Source organism: Eurytemora carolleeae, unplaced genomic scaffold (assembly GCF_000591075.1).
Source record: "Eurytemora carolleeae unplaced genomic scaffold, Eaff_2.0 scaffold61, whole genome shotgun sequence".
Taxonomy (NCBI): Eukaryota; Metazoa; Arthropoda; class Copepoda; order Calanoida; family Temoridae; genus Eurytemora; species Eurytemora carolleeae.
The window spans coordinates 142,297-169,937 of record NW_019396269.1 but is presented as its reverse complement, the minus strand read 5'-3'; the positions used below and the strand labels follow the sequence as shown (position 1 = coordinate 169,937).

At 31.7% G+C, this 27,641-nt stretch overlaps 1 protein-coding gene and 1 long non-coding RNA gene across 2 annotated transcripts; both read left to right on the top strand.

Annotated features, from left to right (window-relative positions):
- On the top strand, positions 1–27,600 carry LOC111699803 (protein Wnt-5b). The gene is made up of 13 exons (XM_023470537.1): positions 1–350; positions 10,983–11,087; positions 11,318–11,398; positions 11,932–12,029; positions 14,887–14,959; positions 16,660–16,767; positions 21,687–21,739; positions 22,000–22,058; positions 24,449–24,551; positions 24,886–24,974; positions 25,276–25,354; positions 27,052–27,145; positions 27,473–27,600. The coding sequence occupies exons 1-13, from the start codon at positions 265–267 to the stop codon at positions 27,564–27,566; spliced, it is 1,122 nt and encodes a 373-aa protein (XP_023326305.1). The 5' UTR covers positions 1–264; the 3' UTR covers positions 27,567–27,600.
- On the top strand, positions 18,100–19,133 carry LOC111699804 (uncharacterized). Its single transcript, XR_002764821.1, has 2 exons — positions 18,100–18,446; positions 18,979–19,133. It is a non-coding gene; the product is annotated as an uncharacterized LOC111699804 (long non-coding RNA).
- Positions 27,601–27,641: the final 41 nt, after the last annotated feature.

The window sequence follows — 27,641 nt, the reverse complement described above, 5'->3', positions numbered from 1 at the left end:
TACGGAGCAGGATGGAAGGATTTCAAACCTTATACAAACCTATGGATACTCCAAACATTACATAAAGAATATCTGAATACATCTAAGTCAATCAGTTATTTCAAAAATCAAAATTTAATTGCCCAAGTCAGTTACAGTTTACATTTCGAAAGAAAGTGAGTTAGTTTGCCAAAAATCTTGAACAGAAACAAGTGAGTCTGTAAGTTAAAAACTGAAGTTTCTCGAAGTGAGTTAAAAAGTACTAAATTAATCCAGTTCTAAAGAATGGGTGGATTATCAGTTCAGTGTCTAAGTTTAGTGATTTTGAATGTCTGCTGTGTGTTTGCTGTAAAAAATCTGGGAAGTTGGATGTAAGTTAGTTTCTTCATTATTCATCAACTAAAATAAACTAAAATCAACTAAAATCAACTTAAATCAACTAAAATAAACTAAAATAAACTAAAATAAACTAAAATAAACTAAAACCAACTAAAATCAACTAAAACCAACTAAAATAAACTAAAATCAACTAAAATCAACTAAAATCAACTAAAATAAACTAAAATAAACTAAAATAAACTAAAATCAACTAAAATCAACTAAAATCAACTAAAATCAACTAAAATCAACTAAAAGCATTGTCGAATTGAATTAGGATTTATATACAAGCATGTAAATCTAATACAGTACATTTTCTAGCAAAATACATTATCCTATTTCAGCGGTGCTTTTTATCTAACATCAGAAAGAAACTTTTATGATTTAAATCATATGATTTAAATCCAATTAATGAAATTTTCAAACCTCGTAGACTTGACTGACTCATACAGTCCAAAGGTTTTTCTTAAAACTCTATTTTATGATCTTGTTAGCACATCTTGTCATCTTGTCATCTCGTTGCGTTTTGTAAAAAAAAAGGAGGAAAAGTCTACTTAAACCCAGCCAACTAATTCAACATTGTTATATGAAAAAGGTTATGCAAGGCATAGCAAGTGAAGCTTAGGAATGTGAAAAAACGAAAATTTGGAAACAAAAAGGGTTGAAAGGACTGAAAGTGACCCTCCATGCATAGATGGCAATGTCCTTTTCACAACGGTACCCTTTAAACCCTTTTGAAATAAATAATGTGGAATAATATGGTAGTTTTTAAAGGTTTAAAAATGTTAAATTCTTATCATTCCTATACGTTTTCCTGCAGTAGAAATACGCAAGTCATTTTTGTAAAGAAACCCTAATTTAAAATAATCAGTTTTCAAAATTAATATTATTGATATCTATTTCATACTTAATCGGACAAAACTTTTGAGGGTACCGTTGTAAATCAGACATTTCCACCTTTGCATAGAGGTTTGCTTTAAATGAAATGGTTAAAATGGAAAAGAGGTGTGAACCAAAAATTTCTGAATTGGAAAAAAAATACTAATAAAAAATAATGTGAGAGAAATTATGATGGGTTAAAAAAGGATATCTATACAGTGGAATTCATAAAATTGTGGAATAGCCAAACGACATTTGACACGTCTATAGTTTTACTATAGGAAATAAACTTATTGAAGAAAATTGATCTGCAGTTTACACTTCACAATGCCTGTGATACAAGTTATTGGACTATTTGAAATCATAACTTCAGTCTAACAGTCGTCTTCCTATTCCACAGTTTTATGAGACGCGCTGAACAGTTAGAATAAATTCTCTCTACCAATAAAAAATTACCGAATCTAGACAGATCCGCCTATTGAAAATTTTCATAGGATCCTAAAATAAACTTTGATTATATCTCACAAAACTATGATAAAATTCTATAAAACTTCAATTGATTTTCATAATACTGTAATAAAATCTAATGACTCTGGTAGAATTAAAAACAGAATAATGGATTAATTTTTTCCAATTAATTTTTTAAAACAGTTTTTAAAAAGTAAGGTCAGAAAAAGTAAAAAAAAAACTATTAAGCTTTAAATTCCTAAAGAAGTGATGATATCACTCTAGGAGAAGTGGAATCTAGAAGTTTAGGTTTAGTTTGTTTGCATAAGACAGGTTACATTTATACTTTCAAACTTAGTCTTTCATCTTTAATGTTTGCTATTGAGATCTATACAACTCTCTATCTTTATATCTATCTATCAATCCATCTGTCTATTTATCTATCTATAGTGTATATGTATGTCTGTACCTGTATTTGCCAATTACTTGTTTATTGAAAGATATACAATTACACCCCCTGGACCCTCTCTGGTCACTTTTCAACACAACTCAAAAATAATTGAAAAACATTTTATAAAATTTTAACGTAGAGTTCAATCATTTTTTTCCCTACGTAGATATTTTCTGCAAAAAAGTAGAAAATATTTGTGTTTATTGACATCAGTTTTAAAACTCGTTTATTTGTTAAATGTTTGCTTAAAAGGTTGTCATCAGGAAATGTTTAGGACCAGAAACCAGATTTAATGAATAATTAAAAGTAGTCTAACCTCGTAGACGTAGTTGAACCAGTTCTATTCAACTAGAGCTGACTCAAAAGAAAAGTGGTTCAACTACTTCCACGCGCTTCAACGCTTTTAATTAAATCTGGTCCATGCTAACCTAAAGATCAATCATTAAAAATATATGATGCTTTTCGTTTTTAAGTTTTTAAGGGACTGCCTTAGTAATTTAAAGTCACCCATTAATTATAATTTGTTTTACTGTCTGAAATAACTTGAATGGTCAAATTCATTAATTTATAGATTCATTGAAAACTTGTAATTATAAATTTATAATTATGTTTTATATTTATACTTTACAATATTTGTTTTAGCTTATAATTATAAATTTATAGTTATGTTTTATGTTTAAACTTTACAATTCTTGCAGTGTTCATCATTAATCTAAAGTATTTTTCTGTCAAATGTAAAATGTCAAGTGCAATTGCAGAAAAATGAAAATTCAACTTTATGCAAAAAAAAATACAGTTCTGCACTTTTAATTCACTTATTCCAATTTCTTAAAAGTTTAAAGAAGAGTCGTATAACAGACTTTATTCATAATTACCTGTATTACAACTGTGTTATCTGTCCTGTTGTTAACAACCTCCACTAGTATCACTGTGTTATCTGTCCTGTTATTAACAACCTCCACTAGTATCACTGTGTTATCTGTCCTGTTATTAACAACCTCCACTTGTTATCTGTCCTGTTATTAACAACCTCTACTAGCATCACTGTGTTATCTATCCTGTTATAACAACCTCCACTAGTATCACTGTGTTATCTGTCCTGTTATTAACAACCTCCACTAGTATCACTGTGTTATCTCTCCTGTTCTTAACAAATACCACTAACACCACTGTGTTATCTGTCTTGTTATTAACATCTACCACTCGTACCACTGTGTTATCTATCTATCCTGTTATTAAGAAGTACCAATAGTACAGTGTTATCTGTTCTCTTATTAACATCTACCACTAGGCCACTGTGCAATTCTTTATCTTTAAAGCTTTGATTATCGTGTGCAGGCAAAAAATGCTCAATTGCTTTATTTATCTTCTCATTAATTCATATTTAACTGTGCTTTAATCTATCTATCTCGTTTCTTTGAGTTATATTTTATTTAAACTAATTTTACTCATAGTTATGTAGGCTTTTAATATTTGTAACTGCTCATTTTCATATTTTTACTAAAAGGAAAGATATTCCGAACTAGGGTGTCCAAAAAAGGGTGATTAGTTTATTTTCCGCTTTTCGTCAAACCCTCTTATAGCACTTTTTTGGTACACCATGTAAATTCATGAAATATTTGTTTTGAGGGTGGGACTACCTACGTTTTTTTTTAAAGAGTGTCTTCCGTAATTTGGTAATGATTATAATCCCTTTATACTCTTTTCTCAGAATTAAATGTAAAATAATATTTTTATTATAATATTACAAACATTCATGCTAATCAGCAAATTGTGGAATTCTACAACAAAGAATAAAGATTCTGTCTGTATTTTATCAGATTTCCTGGGACATTTCTATAAAGGGTCAAATGAAAAAAGCTATAATTCCAAGCCTAAATTTTATATCTGGTCGACAACGAAGGACTTATTTTTTATTTTTTGGCTGCATTCTTACCTAAAATTGATTTTCCCTAATATTTGTGTTTCCTTTTGATGATTCATCTACTCTCTTCTAGATTTCTGGTCCCCCTCTCTTTGAACATTTCAACTCCAGTCAAAATTTGTCAAGATAAACTTGTGTTGAACTATACTATTGAGCCAGTCATCACGGTCGGCCCTATCAGATATAGAGATAGATATAGAGATAGGATTAAAATCTTTATAGAACAATATTATATACTTCATATATTTCATTCTATACATGTTGTTCCAAATATAAAGAGGGTTCTAAATAAGAATTAATATTAAATTATGAAATATTCAAACAAATAAGGTAAATTGCAGAGACAAATTTACCCTTGCAACTCTTTAACTGGGGGTGGGGGGGGAGGGTAGAAGTTACCTAGATATACCCATAAATCTGTAAGGAACTATCAAATCTAAATCCAATTGTGACAATTAGAAAAAACAGTAATCAAGGAAATTGTCTCTTACCTATGTAGTAAATGCCTAAAGATAAGTTTCTTAAGTAAGTATCAATCTGGATACAAGCTCCTTATCCGTCAATCCAGATACAACCTCTAGAACACCGTGGTCTACAATACACTATAGTATCAGTAGAAGTAAATATTTCCATTTACTGATAGAAGGATTCATAACTCTTATTGTATAATGAGATACATAGAAAGATAGATGTTACCACCATACTATTTCTATTGGTTCAGAATAGACATCAAACACATGACTGAACCCTGATTGGATCAGGCGCTAATGAACTCGGCATACAGGAGTGAATAATAAACTTATTTGTATCGCCTAGGTACAAACTGTTCTCGAACTCTCTCGTTCCTTCAATATACTCGGTTGGTATCATTCCAGATACAACCTCTGTAGAACTTTCAAGATACAGCTTGTGCTGACTCTCAGCTATACTTAGTCTATATCAATCAAGATATGACGCTGTTGTATTCTTTAGGTATCTCTCTTTCAAGATACAGTTTGTGCTGGCTATCAGCTATACTCAGTATGTATCAATCCGGATACAATACTCTCTGTATCTTCCTAGTCTATATCTTTTAATACCAATACAGCTCAGGTCCGTCTTGTTTGCTACACGAGAATTCTGTAATCAAGCAGAGTATTTTTCCAACAAACGTTTGTTTTTAGTTCTATATTACAGCCTTACAGGCTAGATTCATGAACGTTTTACGTAGTTATTTACAAGCATTGTTAGGTTACAAATAATGTATAACGTAATATATCTGTGTTAAGGTTTATAAATATGGGGTTTACTACGATATTTATTACAATTAGAACAAAATTAGGAAAATTCGCCATTGAAAATGAAAATATAAACAAATTTATTTTCTTATATCAAATTTCAAAAAAACAAATTGTTCGTGAATGCCTTTGAGCTTGGTTGAAAATATTCTGCATATATTTTCTATAAATCACGAAGTTGAAGAATGTTCTCTGAAAGCTGAACCAAAACGTGCATTACATAATGTTGTACAAATATCAATTGATTGTACATATGTTTACTCCATAATCGATATGTAAATCTTTCATTTTACAATTAAAGTAATTGCTGAAAATTTTTACGCAATTCAGCGCGATAAGGAAAAACAAAAACTGTTGATTCTAATAACAGAAGTTACCAAACTATTTTCCAATCATTCGTTAAAAAATCACTTTAAGTGCGTAGTGNATCATGACTATCCTAAGTCTTCTAGGGTTAAATATAACTATATAGTGTGTATGAATAAAAATTGATGAAAACTAGTCCTGAATATAAAAGATTGCAAAAACTAGTCACCCACCTGGCTACAAGGCGTCCTTAAATACTTAAAATTAAAATCTCCCAAAGCTTATCAAATTTTTTTATCTTATGAAAATTTCTGGAAATTTCTTGAAAGTTTAAATATAAGATATTTAATTTTTAATTAGACCCCATTCATGATATTTTCGCACACTCTGCTTACTCCGACTATACACTACTGCTAATCTTAGTTTAATTGCAAACTTTGAATGCCAATATATTTGCAATCCCACGCAGGAATAAAATAGAAATTACTATATGCCCCGGCTTCCCTTTTTTCCCCACTTCGATTTTTAAAATTTATTTTGCTTTCTCTTTATTTCTCCCTTTTCAATTCACCCTTTCCATTCTCTTCTGTTAATGTTTTACCCTCTTCTTCCTTTTTTTCTTCTGTTTTCTTTCTTCCTTCAGTTAACCTTCCTTCTGTTCTTTCTTGTTTCTTTTTCTTTTTTCCTTGGTTTCCCTTCTTTTCCCATCCTACTTTCTTTCTTCTTTTGCTTCTGCTTTCTTTATTCTTCTTTATGCTTTCCCCTTCCTTATTTCTCCTTCCTTTTTCCATCCTTCATCCTCCTCCTCTCCAACTTCCTACTTGCATTTTTCTTTCTCCTTTTTTGCCTTCTCTTTCCTTTATTTCTTTCTTCCGTTCTTTGCTATTTTTTTCATTCGTCTACTTTTTATGTCCTTTTTAATTTTTAATTTTTTTTTTAATTTTTATCCATTTACCTTTATAATATTCTTCTTCTTCTTTGCCTGGTATTCTTTTTTATTTTCTAATTCGCCCTTCTTCATTTTTTATTTTATCTTTTCTACTTTCGGTTTTGTTCTAGCTCTAACTTGCAATCCTTTTTTGTATTTGTAATTGTATTTGTATTAATTCTTTTTTCTTTACTATAAATTTGTATTCTCTTGTTTCTTTACTTTCATCATTTATTCTGTTTTTCTTTACTTTTTTTTTTCTTTCTTTAGTTTCATTTTTTATTTTATTTTTTGTTTTATTTCATTTTTTGCTCTTTTGTCTCTTTTCTTTCACCATTCTTCATATTACTTTTTGACGTGTATTTTTGTGCATCTTTTTGCCGGAATTTAATAATTAAAAAATGTGCAAAATCTTGTTCACGGATTTATATATCCTATCTGTATCTGTGGAGTTAGTATCTGTTTTATGTTGACTACTGAAAACTCGATAAATCATTTGATTAATATCTTCTTGTCTTTCTTTCAGCATTTTAATATCAGCCAAAGATGCTATTGCATAAGATGCCCAAGGCGAAAAGTAAACATCATTCACTGCACATGCACATGTAATTTTTATACAATTAACACGCATAAATGTACAGGTTTAGGTATACATTGCTGTAATGATACATATTTACATGGGCGTCTTTTAAAATGTCAGTTTTTATTCTGTTTTTAACATATTTCAAATTAAAATCAATCAAGTCACGTTTTTCATTTCTTTCCAATATTGATTTATTCAGTTTATCTTATGTACAGTTATAGTATGTACACTACATTACATATCGTACTTCCTCGCATTTATTTAGTTTATCTTATGTACAGTTATAGTATGTACTATTAACACTACATTACATATCGTTCTTCCTCGCATTTATTCAGTTTATCTTATGTACAGTTATAGTATGTACACTACATTACATATCGTACTTCCTCGCATTTCTTGCAATAATTCTTGCAGATTTCATCTTGAAAAATCATAATCATTTTGTTTCCTACCATAAAGTAAATAGTAATTTAGGGCAATGAAAAATTGTTAAAAATGAAAAAAAATCTCATCTATGAGAGAAAGAAATCGACTTCTTTTTACAAAGCAAAATCAAAGGGAAATTGTGAAATTGTATCGATTCTTCGTTTTTTAAAACACTCAAATTTCCTAGTATCGCCTCAAATTTTATCATTACGTATTTTTAATTTTGATCCTTGAATCTGGGATGCTCAATGGTCCCTTGAGGGGTCAGACAAATTGATCAGCGAAGATTGGTGTTAGGACCCCCTCCCGTGAAACACAGGGGCGTACACACACACACATAATTTGGGGGTAAAGCGGGGGGTGGGAGGGTGCTAAAAAATTATCTTAATTGAATCAAAATAATAACATTTTTGGGTCTTGTTTATCATGACTATTTTAAGGGGAAGAAAGAAAGAGTAGCTAAGGTTCTTTTCAAAACCTTGCATTTTAAAATAAAAAAAAAAATGTAAATATACTAATTCCAGTCCCACCCCTTTCTTCCCCTTCCCCCCCCCCCCCTCCCTCCCCGCTGTGATCTCATGTTTATCATTAATTGTTGATCATTCCTGAGCGCGTTCACTACAATGCGCCCGCTGCGCCTGTGCGTGCTTTCTGATCATTTTTATTATCTGTAAGTCTACCGTGCGCCAAGCAGGGGGTTTCTTTTAATGCTTCCGGATTTCTAAATTAAGTGGTTTAAAAATGCTCATCTCAAAATTGTTATCTAATTTATTTAATTTGTGTTCAATTAAACAAGAACTTAAATTTAACATGTATTTTTTTCTCATGATAAATGTAGCCTTTCCCCACTTGATACATGTAGTTTTCCCACGTAATGATACATGTATTTTTCCCACGTGATGCATGTATTTTTTATGCATGATACATGTAGTTTTTCCCATTGTGCATAAATACACTTTAGAACATTAATAGCATCCCCTACCCCCGACGCTTTAATTAGGCCTGGGCTAGTGTTTACTTATTAAGTTTAGTTTGTTAACATGATTAGTTTGAAAACATTATGATTATTTTCGTTTTTTATGTAACTTACGTACCGTAAGTTTTTATAAAATTCTGGTTTGTTAATGGAAACTACCGTTAATTTTTAGTTTTTACAATATTCCGCTTGTAAATGAAAATTCCTGTAATTTTTTTTTTATAAAATTCAGTTTGTTAATTTAAACTTCCGTTATTTTTTTGTTATAAAATTCCATTTGTCAACGGTAGTTTTTATAATATTCCGTTTTTTTTTATAAAATTTACCGTTATTCTTATTTTTTTAATAAAATTTGTAAACGGACTTACCCTCTAATGAAATTTTTTTTTTTAAATTCCAAAAAAATTAGTTTCAGGAAAAAATTGTCCTTTTAAAAAGTTTTTCTTTTAAATTTTCAATTATTAAACAAATTTACAGAAGAGTTCTGTCATATTTGTCTTTTAGTTAACTGAACTAAACCCCCCAGCCCTAGCTACTATATATATATTACCTATATACTGAATTGAATATCCAATCAAGGCAATTGATCTGAAATCCTTGCGTGAAGTGGCCCCATAGCGACGCAAGATTTATGCGTCAGATATCCCACCGATGATGGCCGATTTATACCAACAGAAAAATCGATTTTTAAACCTTATCTGATAGAAGTTTTCAAGACCCCACCCTCACAACATCATCTTTCCGGGCTCTTAAAGGGACTGTGAACGGGTGTTCAATAAATCGTAAGAAATTGTAAACAAACATGATTTTCTCTGAATTCGGACAGTTAAGATGTTCGGAATGAAAATTGAATAACCCAAATTTTAAAGTAAAACTATCTTTACTATAAATTTGTATTCTCTTGNCGTTTAACGATCTTTTAACGATTGTTTAACGATCGTTTTCAAAAACGATTAACAACCCTATCCATACCTTACATGACCCTCTAACTCCCCCCCCCTCTCTTATCCAACATCAAACTTAAGTAATTGTATAAAGATATAGAGTCGCTTGAAACTACGTGAACCAATCCTTTAAGCAAATAAAAAATCAAATAGTATTATGTTGATTATCTCTTTAAACATTTATAGGGACTGTAGTGACCTTTCACTTAAAAAAGGCCATGCTCGATTCCCAACAGTACCTTTGAAACCTTAATCTGTTCAAGATTGAAAAGCTTAAAAATTGTTTAATTCTGTTTGTTTCTGAAGAAAGAATCATCCGCAAGTCACGTTTTTAAAGAAACCAGTAATAAAAATAATTCGTTTTCAAAAACGAAAACTTTTTAATCTTAATCATACTTAATTAGACAAAACTTTAAGGGTACCGTTGTGAATCGGACTTGGCATGCTATCAATAGAGAGTCCATTGAAATTATATTTACAGTCCTTTTAATCTGGTCTCTCCAATCTCCATGCAACCTGTAGTCCCCTGCAACGTTTGATTACAGTGTAAAATGTTTTACAGGTTATAAACATTTCACGACTCTACCCTAATCAATAAATTCAATAAAATCAAGAATGGGAGAATATTTGAAATGTGTAATTAATCTTTGAGGGCAGGTCGACCGTTTTGTTTCAAATTTATCCAAAATTTGTAAATCTGATCAATAGTGTGGAGGATAACGTCGTTTTCTACCAGCTCGAAGTATTTAATTCTGTCAGTTTTTCCGTTGTTTTTAAAACAAAGATCATGCGCAAGTCACTTTTATAGAGAAACCACTATTGAAAAAAAATCAGTTTTAAAAAACAAAAAAATAATTTTTGATCCGACAAGTCTTTCAAAGTTACCAAATTCAATAAAATCGAGTCTGAGAAAATATTTTAAAAGTGTAATTAATCTTTGAAGGCAGGTCACATGTAATTTTGATTTCAAAGGAATTATATCTTTTCCACAAACTCTGCTTTTCTAATCCCTCTATCTATGCAAAGTCTTAGATATTAGATATTTCAAACAATGAATTCTGTTAGATCAAATAAGTTAAGTTTGAAATATTAAAGGTATGCACCATGCATGAGGTTTTAAAGAAGAATGGTTTTTAAATTTTGTGTTTGTAGCAAGACTAAATTTCTTTTGCTAAAAATTTCAAACTGTCAAAAAGTAAAATTGCCGAAAATTAGTCTTTTGTAGGATTCTAGACACCTTCGAACTTTTTAAAATTTGATCGTTAACAGTTAAATAAATAAATTAGAATATATATGAATTTGAATCCTCGAATTTTTATAAGTTCATAAATTTTATAATTTAAAAAGATTTTTACATACGATTCTACGATTGCTAATACCAAATATGCATTGTATTGTAATGATGAAAGTTTACTGCCCAATTGATCGAAGGGTTTTTTAAAGTTATAATATAATTTCTTTTTACATTTGTATAATTTCAGGTCAATCGGCTTACAAGGATACAGTGTTATTGATCAACCAGAGCAGTTTCGAGAACAGTACAGTACATACTCAAACATTGATGGAAATCATAATATCTGTAAGAGGTAAAAATTTCAGAATTTATATTTTTAGAACATTTTGTTCGAAATTTTGAACAGAATGTTAGGGATCACAGTTGTAATATCCCGACATTATTTTGTTAATTTTGAACAAAATTTTAGATATTTTGCAATGTTATCAGTAAGTTCTTTATTACGAACAAAATTTTACAGAATTAACATCATTAAGAATGAATAAAAAGAAAGAAAAAAATTGGAACATCTATTTTTTTCAGGATAAAAGGTCTATCCTCAGGACAAGAGAAGCTATGTACACTGTACACAGATCATATGCTACATGTAGGGAGAGGCGCAAGGTAATGCAGAACACTTTCTTCTATGCATTTTTATGAAAATTTAATGATATATTATTATGTATACAGAGGTGTCCAGAAACATTGGAATAATTGTGGTCACCTTTTTTTAAAACAGTCGCTTAAGATTTCGTCATTTGTAACTGATGTACAGTGAAAAAACTTTAGAATTGTAAGACGACATTATAGAAATATTTATGTGTATTTGTGTATTTAATACAAAGCAAATATTTTTAATAATAGCTTTAAAATCTCTTGTAATGTAAAATGTGCCTGTTTACACTACACATTTTCAGTGTCTCATGTTCTTTGGACTTTCAAAACTCAAACTTTAGTCTTAAAGTCGTCTTTCTATTCCACAGTTTTCTGGTTCTTACGTATTTCTAAACATGTTTAGACATGTATCAGTAAAAAAGCAGTTGCAAATAATAACTTAAATGACAATCATTGCACAGTTTTCTGCTCCCTTCTGTATCTAAATTAAAATTGTAATTGTAATTGTAATTGTAATCCTAAAAGTTTTTTTTTCTCACCAGGTCAGGGATCGGAGAATGCCAATATCAGTTCCGTAATCAAAGATGGAATTGTTCAACGGTAGATGATACAACTGTCTTTGGTCCAGTTCTCTCTATACGTAAGTTGAAAAGTCTCTGTTGATGTGCTTGATAACCTTTGTTGATGTGTTTTGAAAGTCGTTAGAGATGTATTTAATAGTCTTTTGCGATCTGTATTACTAGGCTTTGGCGATGTGTTTTAATAGTCTTTGTTGATGTGATTTAATAGTCATTGTTGATGTGTTTTAATAGTCTTTGGTGATGTGTTTTAATAGTCTTTGGTGATGTGTTTTAATAGTCTTTGATTATGTGTTTTCATAGTCTTTGGAGATGTGTTTTAATAGTGTTGGTGACGCGTTTTAATAGTCTTTTGCGATGTGTTTTAATAGTCTTTGGTGATATGTTTGGATAGTCTTTGGTAATTTTTTAATTTTTAAAGTTAAAATCCAACTTTTCACTTGAACATTGATTTAGTTGCCCAAAGACAAAATTTAATGAATGGCGAGAAGTAGTTGAACTACTTTAATTCTTTAACTTTAACCGGTGTACAATAGTGGTTCAACAACGCATTCTCAGTTAAACTAATGTTGATTATATAATATATCTACTATCTAGTCCTAAATGTAACATTCATGTTTACTTGATTTAATATCCATATAAACCATTACATGTGTGCGTTTAGTTTGCTGAATTCAAAAATTGACCTTATTCCGATACTTTCCGTACATGGAGTACATGGAGTACATGGAGTACATGCATAGCTCGAGTATTATTCTTCCACAATAGTATTAAAATTCTTCATAGTTTTCATTCTCTAACATTTTTTCTTATCTTTTTTACAGTTTATGATGTGTCTTTTTGAATAATTTTTTTAGATTGGTTTATAATTTATATGCTTAACTTTTACTTTTTTGACATTCTTAAAAATATCCATCGCCGCCCCCCCCCCCAGTATGGGAATGGGTGGGGGGGGGCTCCTATAAATAAACAAACTCACCACCGTATAATTAAATGTAAACCAAAACTAATAACTTCTCTGAATGATGTTAATCTTCTAATTGCGTGGTTATACATGAGGGCAGAGATACCATAATCAGAATATAGATGCATAGATAGAAAATAGGTTGGACTATAAAAATGTGAAGTATAAAGACGACATTAAAGTAATCTTATGTGTATTCTATGCTGGTTCTAAGAAAACTCACGAGCTTGAAAACTAACTTTTTATAAAGTGAAATCAAATAGGTTAGTGCAATGCACTGCACAATTGTTCTGTTTCATGTTCATTGGACTATTTGAAATCATAAACTCAATCTAAAGGATAAGCATAGAGAATAGAATATATATTAGAGAGGAATTAAAAGAATCTCTCGTTTTGAATTTTTTCAGTCCCTTTCAGCCTGAAAGGGAGTTCATAGTGTACAAATCATGTGAATGTTCACAAATTATAAGCAGTAGAGTACATTAATACAGCATATTCTCTAGACTATTCATTTCAATTTCGTATTTTTTAAAGCTGTTAAATAAACTTTCTAATGAATTAGGTGAATAAAAACCATCATTTGATTTATAGTTATAACGGAAAATCATCGTTTGTAAAGTGAAAGGCATAGAGTTATGAAATGATCATTGGTCAATTATGAAACCAGCCTATTTCATAATTGGGTTAATTTTTAAGTTCCGACAAAAAAACCTTTACAATCTTTAAAGTTGTCAGTTCATCAATTAGTATTATAATACCATGTTTACAGTGTATTTGAGCAGGACAGGAAGTATAGATTTAAATCTTTGTTGAATTATATAATCTAGTCTTCTCCTTAATCCTTATATTGTACTGGTTTTTCTTTTTTGCGGATCTCATTTCAATGTTTACATTTATTATATAAGTTCATAACTGGAAATGTTTAAACATAAAGTAAGTTTGACTGTTTCATTTGTACGTAGTTAAACAGATAGAAGTTTAGATAGATTTATAGATAGATATAAAAATAGATAGTTAGATAGACAGAGATAGATATAGAGATTGATAGATAGATAGATAGATAGATAAATAGAAATAAATGGATAGATAAATAAATAGACATATATTTTAATGGTCTTTCTTCTAAAAGGGAAGATTGAATTTTTTTTCAGTGATTAGTAATGAAATAACGGGTGGGGGATTTATAGGTAGTAGAGGGTGAGTCAAGTGGGGAGGGGAAATGGGGTGGTGGGGTAATAAAGGATGTTTGTAAACTTTATGGTTTCATCCTGATTAATCTATTACACCTGGTGTACACTGTACAGTTTGTTAAGGGAAAAGTGGAATACAAAAGTAAAGAATGATCCCTCCAAGTGATTTTTAAAGAGAGAGTTTTCGGTCTAATAAAGCAATTATAGATCTTAAATACGTTTTTTAATTTTTTCTATAATAGTATTGCACTCTCAGTTCACTCCCTTTAAATCTCTGAAACGTATTGCCTTAAAAAATGTATATAATATACCAAAACTACATTTAATTGGTGAAACCCAGTTTGTTGTATTTGTGTTCACAATGCATACGCCCAAAGGAGTTAAGCCCATTTTGCGTAGAATTACTAGACATACAGATCCTGTTCTACGCCGCATGCGCTTAACTCCTTTGGAATTCTGCCTTAGGGTTATTGTTTACGAAAAACCCCTAAATCTTGTAAAAACGAAATCTATTGCTACATCTGTGTTGTTATTATTCTATAATGATGGTTTAATTAAAAGACTATAGAATCACGTCAAATAAAAGGAATTTCACTTTGGATTAAATTCTTAAATGATTTCAATGTGATGTGACCGGATAACATTTGCTCACATTTGTGCGTAAAATCAAAACTATAATGTTGTATATATATATATCCTATAACACCTTCTGTTATGTTCAGTGTGGAATATATTTTTCTTGTAATTAATAATTTTTCTGTTTAGCTTCTAAAGAGGCAGCTTTTGCACATGCTGTAGCGAGTGCTGGAGTTGTCCACAGTGTATCAAGAGGATGCAGGTATTATTAATCAATAAAAGGATTAAAATCACGAATTAAAAAATACAACATTCTGAATCTGAGGGATTCTTCACGAATTTTAAAAAGAAGATATTTACAAATTAAAGTCATGTCCCTTGGATCTGCGAATTCTATGTTATCTGAGGGGTTTAAAAAAGAAAATTAAAATCTGTTTTTATTGGCGACTTTATTGGTGCAGTATTTTCCAATTGTATATAAATATTTTATACGCAATATGCAATTGTATATATGCAATTGTATATATATATTTTATACGCAATATACATGTATTATGACAACTAAAAACTTGTTTGAAAAGAAACAGAGCTTTATTTTGATAACACAATAAAGTATTAAACAATTTATTGGCGACTTTATTGGTGCAGTAACGTCCAATTGTATATATATATTTTATACGCAATATGCATGTATTATGACAACTAAAAACTTGTTTAAAAAGAAACAGAGCTTTATTTTGATAACGCGATAAAGTTTTAAACAATTTTTCCGGCTAAAAAGTATTTTCTCTCTAAAATTCAATTTGAGTAAAATATTTTGGCGGCGCAAAATTAATTGCAATTTTTTACAGCAAGAATATATTTGCAGATTGTAAACTCAAAGCTTTATTCAACTTTACGTTCGTTACTAAAGGGCATCAACTAATTGGGTTAATGTCCGTTTTAACGCCCCTAGACCTTTTCAGAGGCGGGGTATAAAACGGGTGTTAATACTCCCTCGAGCCCTTCTGACGCCTTCGTAAAATATTTTCAAATATTCGGACAATTGGTAAATTTGTTAATATTCCCTTTACAGGGAGATTCATTCATTCATTTATCTTTATATTCACCTAAATATTCATTCATCTTTATATTCACCTAAATATTCATTCGTCTTTATATTCACCTGAATATTCATTCGTCTTTATATTTAACTAAATAAACATTCATCTTTATATTTACCTAAATATTCATTCGTCTGTATATTCACCTAAATATTCATTCGTCTTTATATTCACCTAAATATTCATCCATCTTTATATTTACCTAAGTATTCATTCGTCTTTATATTCACTTAGCTATTCATTCATCTTTATATTCACCTAAATATTCATTCATCTTTATATTCACCTAAACATTCATCTATCTTTATATTTACCGAAATATTCATTCGTCTTTATATTCACCTAAATATTCATTCATCTTTATATTCACCTAAACATTCATTCATCTTTATATTCACCTAAATATTCATTCATCTTTATATTCACCTAAATATTCATTCATCATTATATTCACTTATTCTTCCATATTTATTTCTATATATCATTCCTTTAAATCTTACCTTTTTCTTATCAGAATCAGATAAAATCCAAATTTTTGAAGTTTCTTCCCAATTATCCCCTGAAATTAGGCTTTTTGAATGGTCATTTCAACATTTTCATTGTGAGCCAATTTTTGCAATTTTAAAATCTAAATGGATTTCAAGGGTGTATGCAGGATTTGTGATTAAGGTGGGGGAGGGGGAATGTGGGGGGCTTAATTTTTTTTCTTATCTATCTATCTATCTATCTATCTATCTATCTATCTATCTATCAATCAATCTATCTATCTATCTATCTATCTATATATTTATCTATCTATCTATCTATTTATTTATTTATCTATCTATATATATATCTATCTATCCATCTATCTATTAAGGGACGGTCAGCTGGCAAGCTGTGGGTGTGCTAACGCTAACCGGCCCCAGGACCTGAAATCTGAATGGATCTGGGGAGGCTGCGGGGATAATATTCAGTATGGTTACAAGTAAGTAAATCAATGATACAAAAACCGGATAAAATGTTAGATATTTCTAGTATTCTACCTTTCCATATGAGTTATGAGAGATAGCGAACGTTTTTTTTAAAAAACGAATTGTTTTTTTTAATTTTGTTAAATATTTTTTCGAGTATAAGTCTAGAAATGGACTATGGTAATTAGCAAAAAATTTTTTGCTTAAAGTGACTATGCGTAATTTCAAGTGCCCCCCATGCTAAGCTGGGAATGACAGATTCACAAGGTACCCTTTGCAATCTTTATCTGATCGATAATGTCGAAGATATCGTCATTTTTCTAGGTTTAAAAGTATTTAACTTTGAAAATTTCTACATGTTTTCCTTCGGTAGAAATGTGCAACCTCTGTAGAGCTAACCTCTGTAGAGCTAATCTCTGTAGAGCCAACCTCTGTAGAGCTAACCTCTGTAGAGCTAACCTCTGTGTTGTATTAAACCAAAGTATAGAGTTCCTTGTGTATCAAACTAATAAAAAAATGGGGGGGGGGGAGACAAATTTCTAGAAGGTACCAGAATATCAAGGGTTAAATGCTACAACTGTTTCTATATATTTACAAACAAAGTATAATAATTCTCCATTATGTCAATAAATAATAAATAAAGGAGAGAAAATCATGATATATCTATATTTTGCGTAACAATGTTTAAAGACACATTTTTGCTGAAAAAATTCATAAAACGAATACATTGCGAACATTTTTAAGTTTGGTGTTTTTAATCCTGATTACATGTTATTTTGCATCCATAAGAATATTTTATTTTAAAAAGTTCCTTTCAGAATTGAAATTAACTTAAAGGGACTGTCAATGTAAATGCTCAGACTTTGTCAGAATTTCTAAAAACAGATAATCTCCAATCGTGGTTTCTCCATAAAAAATACTTGAGGATTTATGCAGCATAGACAAAAAATACATTTTTGGAATTTAACATTTTTCCAGAGAAAACCGACATCTATATATAAATTTGGCTTGTCTGTCTGTTTGTCTGTCTGTCGGTGTGTTTGTATCCAATAAACGTCAAAACGGCTGAACCGATCGGGCCCAAATTTTTTGTGGGACATCACGTGACCCCAGGGAAGGTTTATGAATGATTGAAATTTTAAATATTTGTCTCCATCAAAATTCGATCGTCATTAAATTTTTGAAAATTTTGAAAATCCGCGAAATTTTTTGTGAAAATCCGAGAAATTTTTTGTGAAAATCCGCGAAATTTTTTGTGAAAATCCGCGAATTATTTTTGTTTTGTTTTACGATGTACACAAACAGAACATGTTCACAGTTAATTTAGAAGATGGACGCGAAGCGCCCTCTAAGGCTAGTTTAGTATATTTAATTTGCGATACCTCGTTGTGAATCTTTAAACACTTGATATTACGTCGAAATTTCCTTTAAATGAATATAACGAAATGAAAATTATACCCTATAAAGCAGAGGTGGTGGTAAATCCAGTTCATTTTTACATTGTTAAACTTTACCACGTGCATTTTTACTCACTCCACAGTGTGTGCTGTAAAATAATGCATCTGTGAAATGATGCAATTTCTTTTTTTTACTACATCTTAAAAGTGTTCTTTTAGAGTGGGTTTGAATATGAAATACGGGGTGTCCCGTATAATATTGGATCGTGAATAGCATTAAACTGTGATTTCCAGGAGTAAGCAAACATTTTAAAAAGAAGGAATGATTTAATAAGTTTGTAAAAGGCTACAATGAAAATTTTCAATCAGAAAATGAAAGATTATATGAGTTTTTTGTGCTCATTTTGGCTTTAATGTTTGGAGGCAGTCTAGTATTTTTAGTTAAAGTTAAAATTTTTAAAAATTTTTTTTAATGTTTTGGTGAGTTTTCAAGCTCTAACTCATTCAATTTTAATTTTTTTAAAAGCGCTTTTCAGATTTGAACATTTCCAAAAAAAGGTTGTATAACATGAAATTAAAAAAAATATTTTTTTTCGGGGCCTTACGGTGATATCAAATCGCCAATTCTCAACCGTATGGACGATTTTGAATTTTTTTGATTGCAATATTTTTATTACGTGAAACCGCAGCAACCTCTGGTGGGCGGTTAGCTGATTTCTAAAAAAAGTCACAAATCAATCACCCTTACTCTGTATATCTTTCAGTTGCAAGGAATATATACTTATATACCAGAAACCATAACTGTAATTGCATTAAAATGTTACTAAGAGGAATCAGAGATGAGCCGTAACAAATATAAACAAACGACCTGGGGCCAAACGACAAAGGAACAAACAACTTAGAGTTAAAGACAAACGGCCAAAAACGTGACCTAGGGTAAAACGATCTACTGTAAAACGACAAACGAAAGTGTTACAATCGAGAATAATTCAGAAACCACAGACATAAACAGATCGTCGTTTGACCCTAGGTCGCATAGTTGGGTATTAGGGGGGGGGGGGTCAGTCAAATAAGTGTATTCCATAACCTCTTATTTATGTCAAATAAGGCATTTTTACCGAAAACCCGCTATTTCATTGAAACTCTTAAAATAGGATTTTTCAACACAAAAACTCTGACTATATCAAGGTTTTGGCGTGCTGCTGGCGCCCCAAAATATTTTCTATATGCCTGTTAGAAAATACTTATATATTTAGATTATCACGAAACTGCTGTGCTTTCTTGTGCTTTTGCTGTAAAATATATGTTGTTTTTTTTAAAGCTCGATTTGACAAATACGACATCTGAATATATTGCGGATTTACAGGATCCATTCGAGGATAAATATGTGGACGGGAAAAGTAATTATAAATTGAAATCATTAAAAAACAATGCAAGCTACAATTCATACAATGTTTGTAAATGAAAATATTATCAGAATATATTCGTTTTGTCAATTCTCACCATGACAAGACAAATGCATTTAAAGAGGAGTATTGTGGCAAACCCCCCCCCCCCCCATTACCCCCTAAAATACCCCATCGTAGGTAGTTTTTCCATAGATAAAGATAGATTGCGCATAAGACGACATTTTTCATCTTGAAAGATATAAATGTACAGAGATGTTTTAAAGATATTCCTATTATATAGATTAACTAGGTCGGTTGTGAACATTGGCTGTTCTTATGTCATTGAGTACTTGTGGTGTACATGAGTTCTGTAGAGAGAAATTTAAGTTCTCATGTCCTTCTTCAGTTCTCGTCAATATGATATATTGCTCAGTGAAATAAAATTCACTCCTGAGTGGTTTAATGATTATGAAATCCATTTATAAAACACCAAACCACCCCGCTTATCATTGAAGTACACTTTGACCCCTAGAAGTATGAGTTCGTGGACTGTACAATTCTTGGTGATTTTGCGTACATAAGCTATCTATGTTTATTTATTTATCTATGAGTTTTTCTCGTGATATCTTGTGTTAAATATGGATCTGTACTCCCCCGCCCAACTAAAGTAAATAGTACAGTACAGTATGTGGGATTGAAATTTTATATTTTTCTTCATAACTCCTTTTATTAAAAGCTTTTAGAACTAAAATGTTAAAAATTTCAATTACGCAGGTATTTTATCATACTTTTGCGTCAAATCAAAACCAGAAAAGCTATAAGGTTACAAGGCCGCAGCAGTGCTGTTGCATAAATTTGACCTCCTTCTTACTACAGTGATAACCAGAAAACTCCGAAATAGGAAGACGACTTTATAGCAATACTTCAGTGTAATTGTTGTTATTACAAAGCAAATAGTTTTACTACATTAATAACTAGAAAACTCTGGAATAGGGAGACAACTTTTAGACTCAATTTATGATTTTAAATAATGCAATGAACATGAGACAACACAATTGTGCGGTGTAAAAAGGCCAAAATGACATGACAACTGCTTTTTTTATTTTACTAGAACACTATTTGCTTCGTAATCGCATCGAATATGATTAATTATTGCTTTAATGCTGACAATTGCCGTGTCCCATGCTGATTGGACTATTTAATGTCATATTTAGAGTCTAAAAGTCGTCTTCCTATTTCAGAGTTTTCTGGTTATCACTGTTGCTTAGTGTACCTCCCCCCCTGGAGTAAACCGTACTTTTTCTGGATTTTAGAATTTTTTCCTTCCCGGATTTTTATATTCCCTATTGATCTGTTTACAGGGTTCTAGAATGCTTTTATGCTTCTCTTTACAAGAGAATCTTCACTCTTTAGTGGGATGTAAACCGGAGTTTCAGATTTTAGACCCGCAATAAATTCTTCTCTTCAAAATTTAAATAAATTATTTCAGTAATAAGAGTTTTCCCTGTCTATATAAAAGGACACTATATTAGAGCACCATCGACAGGGTATCTTCATGAAACTGAACTTTTGGCTGGGATACCGCTTTAGCCTAAGCTACTGAACTTAATTTACAGTGGACAAATTTCTAGATTAAGGTTTTACTCCATAAATTGTAGAGATTGATCGAACATGGGAAAGGTAGCCGGCTGTTGTAATCACAGATTAAGACACAAAAGTTTTACCCAAGGAATATATAGACCAGGAACCGCCATATCTCATGCGTTAAATCTGTGTACTCAGTGGGAGGAGATCAAAACAAAGAATTCAGGGGCAACGCATCATTTTTGAGTGAAAAGGGTCCAAGGGGTGGAATAAAAATATATTGCTATTGTATTTTCCATATTGACCAGAAAGCCAAAAATCATATATATTAACTTGTTTTTTGTTGGACTGTAATATCACATCAGAGCTTTAGTTTTGTTTACATTCCTCCCACAGTGTACAGTACATAATATGCGTATATCTGAGTTGGGCGTTCCTGTATATAGTTCCTTGGTTTTACCCTCCGTTGTCACAAAAAGAATTTTCACATTTTATATAATTAAAAAATATGTTTAATAAATATTTAATATAGATGATAAAATATATATTAAAATAAATGTTTAGGTTTGCGCAGAACTTTATTGATATTCGTGAGCGGGAAAGTAACGAGATTCCAGGTAATTCCAGATTTAAAATCCAAATTCTTATATTGCTGATTTGGAAACTTGTCATTTGCAATTTGGAAAGAATATTTGAAATTTATCAGAAAACAATGCTGTTAGAAAAACAAATGTTTAAAATAAAAAAAATTAAAAACATAAGGCTCTTCTTGCATTATGTCAGAAAAAATAGGCAATAAACGACTCAAAAACGATATAATTGAAGGAACATTGTGTATAATCAACCAATTTTTTCATAACAAGTATTTTTAATTCAGGAACTATCAACCATGGCAGGCAACTAATGAATCTTCATAATAACGAGGCTGGAAGAAGGGTAGGTTACAAGGGAGGATTTTTTTGGCAACATGGAATATTTAAAAGTATTTATTTTTTAAACCACATTGTACAGATATGTGTATGTTTAATTTTTGGTAGACAACACATTATTTGTGTAAAATGGAGGTAGGTAAAAGTTCAAGTTAGAATTCTTTGAAGTAATTTACTTTTCCCTTTCTTTCATCTTTGTTTTATGAAAACATTTACTAATTTAAACCCCCTTCATCTTTATTTTATTAAAACTCAATATTCCCCTGGGTTTCTTTCATTCAACCCCCCACCCTCCGGCGGTCCTTGAAACATATTTCTCCATGTTATACAACAAAGCAGAACTAATTCAACTCTTTTCTCCGTAATCGAGTTGAGATTTATAGATATTAAATATCCCCCATCCCCCTCCCTCTTCCAACCCTCTTCTTCTATCCGTCCTGATATCCTTTCCCTCTTCTTCTATCCGCCAGTTTATCCTTTCCCCGTTCTTATATCCGTCCTGTTATCCTTTCCCCCTTCTTATATCCGCCCTGTTATCCTTTCCGCCTTCTTCTATCCGTCCTGCTTTCATTTTTCCCTTCTTCTATTCTTCCTGCTTTCATTTTCCCCTTCTTCTATCCGTCCTGATATCCTTTCCCTCTTCTTCTATCCGTCCTGCTATCCTTTCCTTCTTCTTCTATCCGTCCTGATATCCTTTCCCTCTTCTTCTATCCGTCCTGCTATCCTTTCCCTCTTCTTCTATCCGTCCTGCTATCCTTTCCCTCTTCTTCTATCCGTCCTGCTATCCTTTCCCTCTTCTTCTATCCGTCCTGCTATCCTTTCCCTCTTCTTCTATCCGTCCTGCTATCCTTTCCCTCTTCTTCTATCCGTCCTGCTATCCTTTCCCTCTTCTTCTATCCGTCCTGCTATCCTTTCCCTCTTCTTCTATCCGTCCTGCTATCCTTTCCCTCTTCTTCTATCCGTCCTGCTATCCTTTCCCTCTTCTTCTATCCGTCCTGCTATCCTTTCCCTCTTCTTCTATCCGTCCTGCTATCCTTTCCCTCTTCTTCTATCCGTCCTGCTATCCTTTCCCTCTTCTTCTATCCGTCCTGCTATCCTTTCCCTCTTCTTCTATCCGTCCTGCTATCCTTTCCCTCTTCTTCTATCCGTCCTGCTATCCTTTCCCTCTTCTTCTATCCGTCCTGCTATCCTTTCCCTCTTCTTCTATCCGTCCTGCTATCCTTTCCCTCTTCTTCTATCCGTCCTGCTATCCTTTCCCTCTTCTTCTATCCGTCCTGATATCCTTTCCTTCTTCTTCTATCCGTCCTGCTATCCTTTCCCTCTTCTTCTATCCGTCCTGCTATCCTTTCCGCCCTTCTCTCTGCTCTTTTTTCTGCGCCTCGTACTGTTCCTCATTCTCTCCATCTTCTTTTAACCACCATTTCATCCACCGTTTTCTATACGTCTCCAAAAATCAGCCCCTTTACTCCATCTGCGCAACCCTCTCCTCTTCAATCCAACCCCACTACCCCTGTTCTTCTCTCCTCCCCCTTCTTTTTTCCTCTTCAATCCAACCCCACTACCCCTGTTCTTCTCTTCTCCCCCTTCTTTTTTCCTCTAAATCCAACCCCACTACCCCTGTTCTTCTCTCCTCCCCCTTCTTTTTTCCTCTAAATCCAACCCTTTCCATCCCCCTTTTTACTCCCCCTTCCTCCCTTTCTACTCCCTTCCCTCTAATCCCCCCTCTACAATAATCCTCTTTTAGATTTATTGAAAATAAAAAAATATGGCTTCTCTAATCTCTACATCTCTCTATACTAGAACATTGCAATCGGAATGTAGAATTAAAACATAAAGATAGAAATATGAAAATCATCCATTAATCGTAAACAGCCTCGACTCAAATTAATTTTCATTCATCAACCAACTGATTACAGTTTTGCATTTAGTTATTTTTATGAACGGTGAATTTTTAACTTTTTAGATTACGGATTCAAAACAAAATTCTGAAATCCTGCAGAGGCACATCTTTTGCAAAGTATAAACACATTTTAGAGTGAAAATATTTAAAATTACACAATCACACCTTTCTTAGACTTTATTGTGAAAGACCATCAATTTATAGAGTGACATGTCGATTCACAACTGCGCTCTTTAAACCGTTGACTGGTCGAGAATGTGCGCGCAAGACAATATCCTTACATGTTTGCCAAAAAATTCATTATTTTAAATGCTTCTGAGATATATTCCTTATTTTTATTTAGAAAGAGGGTTGTTGTTGTGAATCGGATATGCCTTTTTCACTTTTTTTTTAACGGAGGGTCACTTGAAATTACGTCTACAGTCCCTTAAAGAGTTTAAAAACAAACCAATTTATAGGCAATCAATCTATCTCGCATTAAATCTAGCTTTATTTAGGCTGTTATCTCTAACATGAAAGTGACCTGCAAGTGCCACGGAGTAAGTGGGTCCTGTTCACTTATTACTTGCTGGCAACAACTTGCACCGTTCAGGGTTGTAGGTAAGTCAATCAAAAACCATTCAATTCAATTACTTATTGGATTAATCTCGTTGTATAAGTAGAGGGTAGGTAGGTAGGTAGGTAGGTACACATTATTTTCCTAGAAGGACGCAGGATTAATTTTATCTATATTCCTGTTTCTCCGTCTCCGTGTGTACAACTTGCTACCTACCTAAATGTTGGCCTAGCACTTTAAAGGAATTGGAGTTGTTTAGTGGGCAGGTATGTAAGAAAGCAAGGTCTTGATGCTAAGAGGTAGATAGGATGATAAGTAGTTATGTAGACTACCTAATCGATATTTGAAGTATTTATAACATATTTGTATTTAAATCAGGGGATTATCTGAGAGAAAAGTACTCTGATGCTGCCAAGGTTAAACCGACAAGGAAAGGTCGTCTTCGTCTTCACAAGAGCAACGCCAAGGAAACCATATTGGATAAGAATTTATTTATCATATTTAAAGGGACTGTTATTGTTAATCTAAGTTAACCTCCATTAACCTTTTACAACAATATTCTTAAAATCTAAGTTTTAGAAATTATGGTGGAAAATTCTAGATTAGGCCAAAAATGTGGAGATATCCTTGTTTCTCTATAATATAAGTAAATTGGCAGAAATTATCTTCCTCATAGTTTTATGTCTCGCTTAGATTACGTGACCATCAAAAAAAGTTTTTTTGTCTAGAAATAAAATTTACTTTTTTCAATATGGTTGTTGCTCTTAGGTTCCAACAGCCAATGATCTGATCTTCATCAAACCATCTCCGGACTACTGTCATAGAAACCATACGATTGGATCCTTAGGTAATTAGAACACAAGGGTATAATATTATGTACAGGGATAAAATGTTCTGCTACAGGAACACAATGTTCTGCTACAGGGATATAATTTTCTGCTACAAGTATATAATGTTCTGCTACAGGTTTATAATGTTCTGCTACAGGAATATAATGTTCTGCTACAGGTATATAATGTTCTTCTACATGTATATAATGTTCTGCTACAGGTATATTATGTTCTGCTACACGTATATTAAGTTCTGCTAGAGGTATATAATGTTCCATTACAGGTATAATGTTCTGCTACAGGTATATAATGTTCTGCTACAGGTATATCATGTTTTGCTGGAGGTATATAATTTTCTATTATAGGAATATAATGTTCTACTACAGGTATATAATGTTCCATTACAGTTATAATGTTCTTCTACAGGTATATAATGTTCTGCTACAGGTATATCATGTTCTGCTGGAGGTATATAATTTTCTATTGCAGGAATATGATGTTCTACTACAGGTATATAATGTTCTGCTACAGGTATATCATGTTCTGCTGGAGGTATATAATTTTCTATTATAGGAATATAATGTTCTACTACAGGTATATAATATTCTGCTACAGGGATATAATGTTCTACTACAGGTATGAAATATTCTACTACAGGTATATAATGTTCTGCTACAGGCATATAATGATCTGCTACAGGTATATAATGTTCTACTACAGGTATATAATATTCTGCTACAGGGATATAATATTTTTTTACCGATGCAGCTATTGTTCTTCATGGGCTTACCCATTAAACTGCAAAACTAAACAAAAATTCCAACTAATTCTTTTAAAGGCATAAATCCAGGCGACCTTCCATCTGAATAGTTGCATGTCCGATGCACAACGGTTCCCTTAAAGGCTTTGTCTTATCAAGTTTGAATTAGTTTTTCATGTTTTTCTTCTATTATTTTGATTATTTTGATTGTAATATTTCTTAAAGTGTCACTTCGGCATTTCTATTATTAGAAGCAATAGGAGAAATTATTACATTTAAGCACTATCCAAGCTTTGAAAACGAGTATATCTTCCACATTATTGATTAGTTAAAGGTTTCAAGGGTAACGTTCACTGTGACTATGCCAGGCTACGTTTGTTGCATAAAACGTGCTGGTCAACTCTGCACTGGGTAGCCTGACTGGACATTACGAAGGACTTCAAATACTGTACGTGTTGTACCAACACTGATCATGCAACTTTTAGAATGGGGTGCGTTGTGAATCGGGCATTACCATTTTTGCATGAAGGGTCACCTGTTATTATTACGTTTAATTACAGTCTATTTAAGTACAAAAATTATGGAATAGAATATTTATATTACTGGTTAGTTTCCTTAAGTCTTTTCTTCTATATGATAAAGCTCTTAGCTCAAATATATATATTTGTATACTAGCTGAAGTGCCCGGCGTTGCCCGTGGGAAATAAATTGATTTTCGAAGAAAAAAATCAAATTTAAAATTTGTTAGCTATAGCTGGCCAAACAGCTGGACCTAATGGGCTGACATTTTTTGAGTACTTCAGGGGTAACAAAGGCTAAAAAAAATTTTCTTTAAAATACTATTTACAAAATTCTACGGGCAACGCCGGGCACTTCAGCTAGAAATACAAAACATATTTCTATAAAACTTGATTAAAAATCAAATTAAAAAACTTTATAAAAACTAATGTTTAGGTACGACTGGGCGTGTCTGTAATGCCGAGAGTGCGGGTGTGGATGGATGTAAAACAATGTGCTGCAACCGAGGATACACCACTGTTAAAACAAGGTATACCTATTTTAGGTTTTTTTTTGGTATTTTCAAAGAAATTATTCTCTAAAATTACAATTTTATTATTATTGTTCAGTTCATTTTTTTTTCATTAAAATATCTCCAAAATTAGTTGTTCTTTGCCTATTATTGATTTTTAAATCGGAGAATATTATTTTCAACCACCAATTTTACAACATTGTTTCACTGCTTCTCATTAAATTTTTTTCTCAAAATTTACCCAAAATTTTTATTTTTATTTTCCTGGATAATCAGTACAATTATAATTTTTTGGAGAAAAAGTAATTTTTTTATGAAAAAATATATATTTATGTTTGGTTTTAGAGTGAAGGAGCGATGTAAGTGTAAGTTCCACTGGTGTTGTTATGTAGAGTGCCAGACCTGTACAAAACCTGTAGTACTAACTGTATGTAAATAAATCTTATTGTACAATAAGTACATGTTTCTTTTAATGTCTATAGGTTTATAGAAAGAGTGGAAAAAATGTCAAGTT

Excerpts from the sequence above, each read along its gene's own strand:
- LOC111699803 (XM_023470537.1), top strand. The coding sequence starts at position 265 with ATGGGTGGATTATCAGTTCAGTGTCTAAGTTTAGTGATTTTGAATGTC. Across the intron at positions 16,768-21,686 it reads AATATTCAGTATGGTTACAA|GTTTGCGCAGAACTTTATTG; the intron begins GTAAGTAAATCA and ends ATAAATGTTTAG. Across the intron at positions 27,146-27,472 it reads TACACCACTGTTAAAACAAG|AGTGAAGGAGCGATGTAAGT; the intron begins GTATACCTATTT and ends GTTTGGTTTTAG.